Below are 13,045 nucleotides of genomic sequence, written 5' to 3' on the forward strand. Positions count from 1 at the left end.
GCCCCTTTTCAAGAAGAAAATTGTTTTATAGATGTGAGCTCTTAATGCAGAGGTCTAGGTAGCTAGGAGATGTATTTTATTTTAGTTTTCTCTAATCACTTTATTCTGCTTGGATTTATTTTTAAGCTATATAACTTACATATTCAGAAAATATACAGCTATAGCTAGTTTTCTTTCTGTTCATTCTCATTATCCACCACTTAGTTATCTGATATAGGAAGCATCATTCCTTGTGAGAGGTAAAGGAATAAACTCAGGATTTCAGACAGTCATTCCTTAAGAACAAAAATTTAATTTGACCACTTTCCATAAACTTTATAGTGTCTCAAGACAGTCCCAGGAATTAGAAGAAATGTATCATCTTTATGAGTAAATTTTACTTACTTATAGAGAATGGATAAGGATTTCAGTTAATCAAAAGCTAGAGGTCAAGAAGAAATGTAAGAGAAAAAGAGAAAGAGAGAAAACAGAATAGAGTGAGCAGACATGCCATATTTATTTATTTATTTATTTTTATTTTTACGATTTTTATTTATTTATTTATTCATGAAAGACGCGAGAGATAGAGAGAGAGAGAGAGAGAGAGGCAGAGGGAGAAGCAGGCTCCCAAGGAGCAGGGAGCCCGATGCGGGACTCGATCCCAGGACCCTGGGATCATGACCTGAGCCGAAGGCAGATGCTTAACCATCTGAGCCACCCAGGCGCCCCAGACATGCCATATTTAAAAGTATATGATAATTTAAGCAATTTAACATGACACTAATTCCTAAAAATATTACATAAAAATAGTTTTATTTTTAAGTAAATTAAATGAGCATGGATTATAAAAGAACTGTTTAATACTTTGCCATTTTTTGAAATCTTATGTTTTCTTAGAATCAAAATTGCATTAAAGAAAGATTTAGCCTCTTAACTGAAGTCAAATCTGTAAGTTTGTATAGATGCCTGTTAAATATTTATGTGGCAAAAGGCCCTGAAGTACTTATAATATGATTAACATGGGAGAAAGGGAATAACAAACAATATGAGAAGCCAGGAGTACATAAATCCTTATTTTACCCTCTTCTTTTATTATGAAGTCCCCTTATCATTCTGCTGGCTCACTCTGTGAGATTTTCTATGTCAGTCTGCAGGGGCATTCCAATGGAAGTTATTCAAATTTCACATTACTATGTGTTCCCAGAGTGATCAAGAAAACTAATTGTGATGTAAAAGGTTATAATATCATTTCTTTATAAGGACTTAGCTGCTAATTGGCTTCTTAATCTTGGTCTGAGATCAGGTGTGCTTTTCTAGGAAAATGATTTTCTCTTCAGAAAGTTACCATGATTTTTGGTAGGCAGAGAACTGGTCTCCTGATACAAAGTTCTGTTTTTGCCATAAACCCACTGTGTGGGGAGGGTGCTCTGGTGTAGAGAAACACCTTTCAAAATAGTTTTGGTTTAGTTTTTCTTGAAATGAAACAAAATATTATCCAGTTCAAACAAAATATCTGTTTAGCCCAATACAAGACTGATCAAAACTGCTCCATTCTGGATAGAGTTGTAGTAGAAATAGGGGTACAGCTCTGTCCCTTGGTCACTTCACTCATGCATTAAGCATTTTCTATTGAACCTCTGAGTCTGGGCAGCACAATTTGAAAAGCCTCCAGTGAAATATAAAGATCACTAGGTTAGGAATCCAATAACCTAAACCATAATCCCGGGGTTGCTATCAACAAACTGTATTACTGAACCTCTGTGGGTCCAGATTTCCTCATCTATGAAATAAGGAGACTGAATTTGGTATCTTTCAGCTCAAATATTGGAGGGACCTATTAGCAACTATATGCAAATCACTAAACTTCTGTGCTTTATCAGTTTTCCACTGCAAAATAAGATGCTCACTGAAGGGTAAAATTTGCATGCTTACCTTAAAGGTCTAAGTATTGATTTTTTTAACCTTAAAAATTTAATGGTGTTGAGAAAATTGCATAATAAATGTAAAATATACAATTATGCTGTTCTAAGCGATTTCACTATATGCTTCTTTCTCACCTCATTGCAAATAATCAGTATTTTGATTTACTTAGCAAACATGGAGTGCCCATTAGAGTGCCAGTCAGGATAGAAAAGACGACTAGTGAATGACCACTACTCTCTAAACATTCATAGTCCTCCCCTCAAACACAGAAGGGAATGTGTTCTTAACACTGTATTATTATCAAGAGAACTTTTTTGATTGATGCTGCATCTCTTCTGAATGATAGAGATGGTGCTGCAAATGAACATATTGAAACTAAATGAAAAGTGAAGTGCAGTCACTTAGGAAGAACTACATATTTGAAAACATGGATATTTTCGTTAAGGAGAATGGCTTTGTTGTAATCGGTCTCTGATCAACCTGAGCAAGCAAATAGGCTTTGCTTTCCCGATAAGCAGAGTATCTCCTAAATATGAAGAGGGTTCCATTGTCTAGAAGGAGATAATCTCACCAATGCTGCCCATATTACCTGAAAGACTCTGGATTATTTTTGGTTGCCTGAGATGGATCAGGGCCAAAAGAGGGAAGAGTTGGATGAAGATGCCAAGAGGTCTTTGAAGGTCTGGAAGGGAACTGTGAAAGGCCCATTCCGTCTAGATTTACCCCCAGATTCCCGTGCTGTGATAGGGACAGCCTTTGGGCAGGTCTCCCTTTGTTATGCACCCAGCTCCATCCACAAATGCACCCAATCACTCTGAGACGGACTCTCCCCAAGGTGGAGCTGAAGTCTACCTCTTACTGTAGACATGGCATCCTCCCCACATAACCACCCAACTGTTGACTGGCGTTCAAGGGCCACCACCACCACCCACCCCAGCACCATCTTCCAGGAACTGGCCTCTCCCCCATTAGTCCCCGCCCCTTTTCTGAGAGCACCCAATGGGTGGAGTCGGGGCTGTGGTGGGAGGGGCCCGAGGCGGGCGCATTTAAAGAAAGGCAGAGGGCGAAAGGAGGCTAGAGAGGAGAAGAAAGAAACCAGGGGGCCAGGCGCCGTCCAATGACAAAGCCCAGGGGTGGGCGCCGGCCGCCATCTTGTACCGGGCGGCAGGATATTCACCCGCGTCTTCCGCCCTCGGAGGGGGAGGGGCGGCGGCCGAGGCGAGAAAAGTAGCGAGAGACGCGCCGGCCCGGAGGCGCCAGCAGCGGCCGCCGCCGCGGAGCCTGACGCGGGCGGGGGCGGCGGCGGCGAAACCCGGCGAGCGCGGGCGGCCCCGAGCGGCCTCCGATGCGGCGCAGCGTGAAGAGGCGGCGGCGCCGGCCCCCGGCGGCCCCGGCCCCGGCGGCCCGGGGCGGCGGCTTTAGGGCCGGAGGAGGGGCCGAGCTGGAGGCGCGGGAGGAGAAGGTGGTGTACTCGCGGTCGCAACTGTCGCTGGCCGACAGCACCAAGGCACTGGGCGACGCCTTCAAGCTGTTCATGCCCCGCAGCACGGAGTTCATGAGCTCGGACGCGGAGCTCTGGAGCTTCCTCTGCAGCCTCAAGCACCAGTTCTCCCCGCACATCCTGCGCAGCAAGGACGTCTACGGCTACTCCTCCTGCCGGGCCCTGGTCCCCGACCCCCCGCCGCTCCCCGCCGCCCGCGGCCAGACGCGCAGGCCGGCGGCCAGGAGGAGGCGCCGCGGAGCCCGGGCGGCCGCCGCCCGCCGGAGGGGGACCCCGCCGTCCCCGCCGGCGGCGGCCCCCGAGGACAGCTGCCCCGCCAAGCCTGCGGCCCCCGGGCCCTGCTTCGGGGGCCGCACCCTGGAGGAGATCTGGAGGGCGGCCACCCCGACGCTGACCACCTTCCCCACCATCCGCGTCGGCGGCGACGTGTGGGGCGAGCGCAGCTTGGCGGCGGCGCGGCGCCGGGCGCGCCAAGTCCTGCGAGTGAACCTGGAACCCGTGGTGAGGCTTCGCCGCTTCCCGGTGCCCCGGGCGTGAGACGCGGCCCCGGCCCCTCCGCCCCGGGACGGCTTCAGCCTGGAGGGATGAACAAGTGACAGTCGAGTGTTTACAGATCCGGCCTGGACCGCGTCCCCTAGTGCACTTTACGGGCGAAGAAGCACCGGATGGTCTTTCCCGGCCCGCGTCCTCGGGATGCGGCGCCGCCGTCTGGGACTCCGGGGCAGGTGTGCCCTCTGCTGCCTCCCAGCACCGGCTTTGCGGAGGGAGGAGACAGCTGGACCCGCGAGGGAGGTCCCCTTTCTTCCTAACCCCAGATTGAGACGTCTCCAGGACTATAGGGGCAGATCGTTTCCCCCCTTTTGGACTCTCTACCTCACTGGTCTGGAAGTCCTCCGAAGTCATTCTTTTTCCAAAGGAATTTGGTTTCGTGCTTGTGTAATTAAAGCTAGAATTTACTTGCTGTTCATCCACCTCCTTGCACCCCCCTTTTTTCTTTTTTGACTGCCACCCCTCTTTCTGGAGGAAAGGTCGAATATGTTTTTTTGAAAGGTGTTGCACTAGTTTGTGCTCAGGGTATTCTGAATCCCACTCGTTTCCGAATTTCAACTGGATTCCAAAGCTTTGACCAAGGATATTTTCTAAGAAATTCAAGCTTATGACTTTTAATAGTGTAAGGATTTGTATGGCTTTGAATTTCATGGGCTCAGTGATTACAAACAAAGAGATGCAAAGTACAACTGTTTAAACATTTTTGAGGTGTTTCTAAAGATTTTATATTGAAATTTAATGTTTATATTTACTGAGCTCCTAAAGGAAATGGTAGAAACTCATAAAGTTTTGTTTAGGAAAAGTTGACTTGTTAAATTCTTTTTAATTGAATAAAATTTAAAGTGCATTGAAACCACATGGCTTGTGATAAAAAAAAATGAGTGAATTATAAAGAACTGGTGTTGGTTAAAGAGATGGATGGAATCCCATTGGAAATGATTTGGCCTCCTTGTACTAGTCTAACATACAGATCTGGGAATATTTCAAGGATAATTTATTTTAAAATGGAAATCGCATAGGCAAAATGAGTATGAGTAAATGCTGTGATTAAAATGCCAAACAGAATACCCATTGGAATTCTCAGAAGTATTAATGAACTAGAGGGGTGGGGCATTTCTTGGTATCAAATAACTGGTCGAAGTTAACTTTGGGCAAAATGGATTCTCCTTCCTTGTTTTCGTTTTTGTTGTTGGATAACAAGAAATGTCCAGATCACTGTCCATCACTCTTAAAAACATCATGACAATTAGTTGACTGTTTTGCTCCAGGAGTTCCTTTATCTTATTTCCATTCATAATTATGTTTGCAGTTATTGGTCTTTTGTTTGACAGCCGAAGACCACAGGAATTGAACAGGCGAGCCACACAGAGTACTGACCCTTCTTTTACACTTTTATAATAGTGTTTATATCATGGCCCAGTGTGGAATTCTTGATTATCCAAGTGCCTTTGGTCATTGGTGGCAGCAAGACTTAATGGTTTTTAGCCAGTGGTGCCGCAGCCAGATTTTACTGCAATATCTAAAGGGTCAAGTAGTGATTTTGTACCACTATTATTTCAAATTTAAGTATTCTGCCATGGAACCATCCATACCAGGCTGGAACATGACATATGAAATCTTCAATATTAAGGTTTCTCTCTGCTTGGCAGCTTCTTAGGGGAATAATGAGAGTTGTGATTTTGACTCTTGTGTTTTTAGAATTCAAATGGCATAGCTTTCTGAAATGACTTTTTCGAGTTTAATAGTTCATAGTAGGAGTTTTGTGACTTTAATTTCAGTGTTCTTGTTTTGTAAAAAAAAAAAAAGATAAATATATGACTTTATGCCAGTTTCCCAGTAAGCCTCATATTCTTTTATTCACTACTCAATGATAATGTGTTGTTACAAATACTGTCACATGAGTAAATAAAAGTGAATAATTACTTAGAAGATGGAGAGTGTTAAATTATATTTGTGTGATAGGAAGCTTATATATATTCTTTTTGTTACTAGCTTCCATTGCCAATTGTACTTAAATGCATAGGGTTTTCTTCCCCTCTTCCCAAATTGTTAACTTTTTTAGCTGATTAGCACCTGAGGGAAAAATATGTATTTGTACCACTTCACTATTGTATATAATTTTATAATAATTAAAAAATAAATCCAATGGCCATATTAGAATGTAATTTCAACATATAGCTTATCTAGATAGCTTCCCAGAGGATTTTCAAATTAGATGTAGCTGGGAGGATAACTTTGCTCAGCACAAAATTGAAACATAACCCTTGACACCATGCATTTATTTTAACTGAGAATCTTTTTTTCCTCGAATGCCTTGTTACTTTAGTGCACTTGAACTTGCATAAATGCTTTGGATTATCTGGGCTATCTGATTTCAGTTTGGATCTGATTGCCCATCCTAAATTCAGTATGTTATTTATCTGGTCTGTTGAAAAATCATGCCATTTCTAGTTTGTGAAATAAGATGTAAACAAATCTTTATTTTTGCCAAGTTTTCTTTAGCAAAACCTTGCTAAAGTTAGTTGTTTTACAACTTATAAAATGTGAAGAAACAACTAATATAGTTGATGAGTATATAATAGGAAAATGAAAGTATTTTATGGATACTTTTGGGCGGAATGTGAAAAGGAACTTGGCACAGTGGCCTTTATGGTGAGGCATTCATTTAACTGTCTTCTAGAGTCTAGCTTAGCTTGTATATAGTTTTTTGAAAGAAATCCCACGGTCTTGATTCATTCACTTACCTTTATATCTCATATGGCACAAGTAAAGGGGGAAACTAGGAGGAAGTTTATCACCTTGCTATGCTTTTATTGAATCTTGAGTGCCTAAATATGGTGATTGGCACCTCAAATAACCTTTTGAATTCCTGATGTCATTTTTATCCTCCTTGTCAACCAGCAACTTATTTTTCCTTACCAAATCCAGTAATGTTCTGATTGTTGAGGGCAAGCTTCATTGTTAGTGCAAAGTGTCACTGTTGTGGTGTGTATTTATTTTGTCCAAGTTTGAGTACCTGATTGGGCAAGTGTAATTTAAGCTGATGGCTGACACATACTGATTTGCTATGTGCAAACAATAGTACTATTTTTCTGGAAACTATTCAATAAAAACACGTGAAAAATATTTGAATACAAAAAATCTGACCAATTTTGAACTCAAAGTTTTTTGTTGTTTTAAGGATTGCCACAGCACTCTTTAAATTGGTGTTTTTTAATGGACATATATACATAATATTTACTTTATTGGTGTGTTTAAAATATTTTTTGATAGACTGTTATGTCTTAAGTGCATTAGAAGGCAATTGCTTGTAATGGAACTGAATTGTTTTGTTTTCTTGGACAGTTTGATGTGCGCATATGATTAAGATTTACAATCTGGTTGTACTTTTCTTTTTAATTTATTAACTGTAAATAAATTTTAGAGAATATACAGTGTCTGGTTTTTCTAATGATGTTGAAAGTTTTTGAAACAGGATTTTATGTTTGCATGTGAATTGGAAAGCATTTTTACGATGTGATAAGTTTTGACTTCTTTTGTGGACTTCAGAATCCTGGAAGTCCTGAGATAACGTATTTTATGCTATCTTGGGAGTCAATGTTACATCAACCCTGACGATGTAGTGAATCTCCAGGACAGTGCTTCATGCCCAAACCCAAGCCATTACCCATTTTGCCATCAGTAAGGACTTTAAAAATGCATCAAAATTCAGTATTGAGTCCTGACCCCGATCCCGCTGTGGTGGTGATAAAAGGTCTAACGCTCACGTATTTTCATATTATGAAAGAAAATAGGCGTCCTCTATATGAGTAGCAGCTGTAAAGGCTGTTCTACACAATATAGAGCCAAAACTTTCATTACAGTCTAGAGGGTAGAAGTGGAGTGCTTAGCAAGGGCGGGATTCATAGTACTACGTGGCCTGAGTTTGCCTCTGTATCTGAGTTCCTACCGATAATTGGAGGCAGCGGTGCAATGGCTGTGGCTCACATTGCCTGGGCCGGGATTAAAGCTTTACCACTTACAAGCATTAGAACTTTAGATAAATTACAAAAACGCTATGTGCTTTAGTTTCCTCAAGTATCAAATGTGGTTAGTAAAGGAAACCACTGGGTTATTGAAAGGATTAAAAAGAATATTAATGGGTGAACACATTGGAAATGCTTAATAAATGCTATTAATTGGAGGCATGTGTGCTGAGAATAAATGTGTGTGTGTGTGTGTGTGTGTGTGTGTGTGTGTGTGTATAGGCTGAGTGGTCCTTTGGGATTTTAGCATCCTGAAAGTAGAGTGTGGTCTGGGAAACCCAAAAGACAAATTCTGAGACGGTAATTTGTGGGTGAATTAAATGGAAGACAGGGACAGCAGGAGGTTGAATTGAGTTGTTATTAGGTAGTTTTCACTGTTGGAGGTTTTCCAGGCCTTCTTAAAAATGTTAGGCCCTTTTATCATATTTCTGAAAGATCTTCGAAATACCCTGTTATGTATATTAAACTATCTGAGAGTTTATAAAAGTAATAGATTAAAGTTAACTGATCAAGAACTTGCCAAATTTCAACACTAAATTTTCACTTGGAGTAAGCTCAGTAAGGCTTAAAAACGATGTTAGTGTATGTGTACAGAACTAACGTAGAATCAATTTGTGTGAGCTTTGTACTTCCTGTGTTAAAGGAAATGAATGAGTGCAATAGTTAGGTTTGAAACAGCAGAACGTTATTACCAAAAGTAAAAAATATCCTCACATTTGAAGCATTGACACACTCATCTTTAGATTTTGGGTCTATTGCTAGTAACTTAGCTCTGATTCCTCCCAGCACAAAGAATAACAACATATTCTAACTTGGTGAGCAAGCCAAAGTTGCAGTTTCTGAAATTAACACAAAAAGAATTTCCCTAGATGGATGTTATCCAGTGGTAAAAAGCCCAAAACTGAGCCTGATTGTGGATTTCACAAGAGCAATGACTTCTCACTGTCAGCACTCACTTGTCTTAGTAAAATGTCACCCTAAACTGTAATTTATAACATGATGAACATATCCACAGCCCAACTGGAAGGCAATAGTCATAACAACACCAATCATTATGGCTCCCCAGCAAGTTCAATTAAGTATTCTACTGGTCTCAAAACCGGACTTCTCTTGCTTTTGAAAGTATTTATAGAAATATTAAGGTTGAGATTCTGCCAACTACTGAAATTAACTATGTAAAATGTATGTATATTTCTCGCTCCTGGGATTTTTTCAAGTATATATTCTTTAAATAATAGAGAAAAAAGGGTGTGACTTAGGGGTCTACATTCTCAGGTTAATGAAATTATTGAAACATGGTATACATATAAAATACATATATTAAAAGTATTATAAGCATGGCTTGATGAAATTGCACAAATTCAATATACTTGTAGAACCAGCACTCATTTAAAAAACCCAGAGCATTACCAGTACTCCAGGGGACTTCCCCCTCATGCCTCTTTCAGTCACTATCTGTCTCCCCTTGAGGATAACAATTATTCTGTAACTCTTGATGGGCATTTAGGTAGATTCTGGTTTAGGGCAATTATGAATAAAGCTTCAGTGAACATCATAGAACATGTCCTTTGGTGAACATTTCTTTAAAATAGTATTGATCTACGAGTGAATTTGCTGGGTCACATGTTATGCAAATGATCAGCTTTGGTAAGATACTGCCAAACAGTTTTCCAAAGTGGTTATACCAATTTACATGAACGTCTATAGCAGTGCCTGAGAATTCTGGATACTTCATAGCCTTGTGACACTTGCTGTCTTTGGTTTTTTTCATTTTAGCTATCCTGGCAGGTAAACAGATTTTTTTTTTTAATTAAAACATTTCAATCTGTGTAATATATACAAATGTAAAAAAAAAAAACCAACAAAGAAAAACACACCTTAAATTGCACATAAGGACTGCAAAAAAAAAAAAAGGCTCTGTTTCACCCACAAACACCTCTTACCTAGAGGCAACACTTTTTTAAAAAAAAACTCAGGCTTTTTTTAAACAGGCGATTTTTTTTTTTTTAAGGACAGTTTTAGGTTTAAAGATCAATTGTGCAGAAAGTAGTCTCCCCACCCCCATGGGTTTCTACAATTACTAATACCTTGCATCAATGTGGGTTCCTTTATTATAACTGACGGATGAGCCATTATTGGCACATTATCATTAATGTTAGGATTTACTCTTTGTGTTGTATAGTTTTGTAAGTTTTGACAAATACATAATGTCACGTATCTAACATTACAGTGTTATTCAGAATAGTTACACCACCCTAAAAATGCACTGGGCTCCACGTATTCACCACTTCCTCTCTCCCCCTAAACCCTGACAATCACTAGTCTCTTTAACTGTCTCCATAGTTTTGCTTTTTTCAGAATGTCATTATAGTTGGAGTCATAAAGCATGTAGCTTTTTCAGATGGGCTTCCTTCCCTTAGTAATATGCATTTGAGTTTCCTCCATGGCTTTTAGATATCTCCCTTCCTCTCTCCTTCCCTCCCTCCTCCCCTTCCTCCTCCTCCCTCCCTCCCTCCCTCCCTTCCTTCCTTCCTTTCATTAAGGGATTTTAGTTTTTAAAAGTTTTAGGTTTACAGAAAAATTGACTGGAAAGTACAGAGAGTTCCCCTGTTCTCCCTCTTGCCCCCCAACACATATTTTCCCTTATTATAAACATCTTGAATTAGTGTAGTGCATTTGTTACAATTGAGCCAATATTAAGACTATTATTCACTGAAGTGCATAGTTTATCTTAGAGTTCATGCTTCGTGTTGTGCAGTTTTGTGAGTTTTGACAAATGTATAATGTCATGTTTCTAAGCATTTCACTATCATACAGAATAGTTTCACTGCCATAAAAATTCGCTAATGCTTCATCTGTTCATCTCTCTCTCCCCTGCCCGCCCCCAACCCCCCGCCCCAGTCTCTGGCAACCACAGGTCTCTTTACTGTCTCCATAATTTGAGGCAACACTTTTAACAGTTTCAGGTTTTTATTCTTTTGTTATCTTTATAATTCTAAATAATATACTTACTGCTGTTTATGATTTATCAATTTTAGGCACCGTCTACTGACTTCCTCTATGAAGACGATATATAGTTCAGTCACAACACCTTTCTTCTCTCTCCTCACCGTCTGATATACTTATATTACTGAATTCCTGTCTTCTTTTACTGTTTCAATCAGGGTCCAGCCAGAAAATGAGTCACTATAGGTATTTTAAACAGTTATGCATGTGATGGGACATTCCAGAAGCCAAACAAAGGATGGTGAAGCAATCAGGAATTAGTATCATCAGAAAGCTGTTTCCACCCCCAGGGCTGCAGAAACACAGAACCTTGCCTGGTAGGAGTTGGGAATATAGGAGAAGAGCCTGCTTGGAAAGGAGCTAGAACCTCTGAGGAGATAAAATCCCTGCTAGAAAGTGAAATGAGACAGAGGGAAATATCTGAACTTTTACCTTCCTCCCTGTCTCCAGTCAAGCTTCCATTGGTCAAACCACTCTGGAAGCCAGTTGGCAAGGAACCTAGGAAATAGAGTTTGCAGAAGTGCAGGAACTGGATCTGCAGGCAAACAGTCAGAATGGATGAAGTTCCATATGTGTGTTAGTTAGGGTGCTCCAGAGAATCAGGATCAATATGAATTGGCTCACATGATCATAGAGGCTGAGAGGGGCTGACCCAGGAGAGCCAATTGTGTAGTTCCAGTCTGAGTCCAAAAGCCCCTGAATCAGGAGAGCTTATGATGTATGTTCTAGTCCAAGTCTGTCTGAAGGCAGGAAAAGACCAATGTCCCAGCTTGAAGACAGAGAGAGTGGGTTCTTTCTTACTCAGCCTTTTGTTCTATTCAGGTCTTCAGTAGATTAGATGAGGCCCACCAGTATTTGGGAGGGCAATCTGTTTTGCTTAGTCTAATGAGTCAATGGTTAATTGTACCCAGAAACATTCTCATGGACTCACTAGAAATAATGTTTAACCAAATATCTGGGCACCATGTGGCTCAGTCACATTGAAACATGAAATTAACCGTCACAAGATGTAATTTTAAACTAGATACTTAAATTTCTTTTACTTGTTCAATCAGTTTTCACTCCCTACATGTTTATGTTTTTCACTTGTTCTATCAGTTTTCACTCCCTACAAGATAAATGTTTTCCTTATCCTTTTGGCACTCTCTTTCTCTCCCACCTCCATCAGCTTTGGACTTTCTTTCTTTCTTTCTTTCTTTTTTTTTTGTAAGATTTTATTTATTTACTTGAGAGAGAGAGTGAGAGAGAGAGCACAAAGGGAGAGGGAGAAGCAGACTCCCTGCTGAGCAGGGACCCCCCCCCCCCCAACACAGGGCTCCATCCCAGGACTCTGGGATCATGACCTTAGCCGAAGGCAGACTCTTAACCAGCTGAGCCTCCCAGGTGCCCCAGCTTTGGACTTCATTTGTCATGGTTGTTAACATTGTTATTCTGCCTTGCAATTAAGTCTCTTTTAGATTGTTCATAGGTTGATTCTAAAACTTGAAAACCAATAAATGGTTTACATTATTGTGATTATGTAAATAGTATTCAAATCTTAGAATTACTGATCCTTCCTTGCAACCCTTGGATCTCTTGAATGAGGACAGCTCTAGCAACAGGGTGAAATGGATTCTTTGTCTTTGTGCTCCATCAATTCTTTAAACCATGCCATATTTTGGTTGGCTCATTCAGACTAAGACCATCTTATGGATATTTTTTGGTTTTCCTTAATTTCCTGATTGCATCTCTTTGTTTTCTTACACTCTTCCAGTGTTCTCAAATCATGCCATGTATGAAGACATCTCATTTCCCCCTTTGAGTTGTCTTATTGGATCCTTCTCACCTCTTGCCCCAGGTTAGCCTGGTGACTCAGTAGGTCTGCTTCATAGCTTTCATTCTGGGTTTTCCTTTGCTGCTGTCCCAATTTGGCTCCATAGTTTCATGGTAACATAAGTCTCTCAGAAGGTAATGAGTGTTGAAGGGCCTGAGCTCTTGAGCCAGACTGCCTGGGGTTAGACCTTAGTTCTACCACTTACCAACTGTGTGACCTTAGATAAGTTATTTGGCTTCTTTATAACAC

General features: G+C 40.8%; 1 protein-coding gene and 1 long non-coding RNA gene across 2 annotated transcripts in view; both read left to right on the top strand.

The window, feature by feature from the left end:
* The window catches only part of LOC141373834 (uncharacterized), a 124,853-nt gene that overhangs the window by 72,710 nt on the left and 39,098 nt on the right, over positions 1-13,045 (top strand). The gene's annotated exons all lie outside the window — the stretch shown is intronic.
* Positions 2,949-7,382, top strand: CCDC71L (coiled-coil domain containing 71 like). The gene has a single exon (XM_025872658.2). It carries the CDS (start codon positions 3,248-3,250, stop codon positions 3,938-3,940), a length of 693 nt encoding a protein of 230 aa, XP_025728443.1. The 5' UTR covers positions 2,949-3,247; the 3' UTR covers positions 3,941-7,382.

This window comes from Callorhinus ursinus, unplaced genomic scaffold (genome assembly GCF_003265705.2).
Source record: "Callorhinus ursinus isolate GAN/ISIS: 27379988/994484 unplaced genomic scaffold, GSC_fseal_2.0 scaffold12, whole genome shotgun sequence".
Taxonomy (NCBI): domain Eukaryota; kingdom Metazoa; phylum Chordata; class Mammalia; order Carnivora; family Otariidae; genus Callorhinus; species Callorhinus ursinus.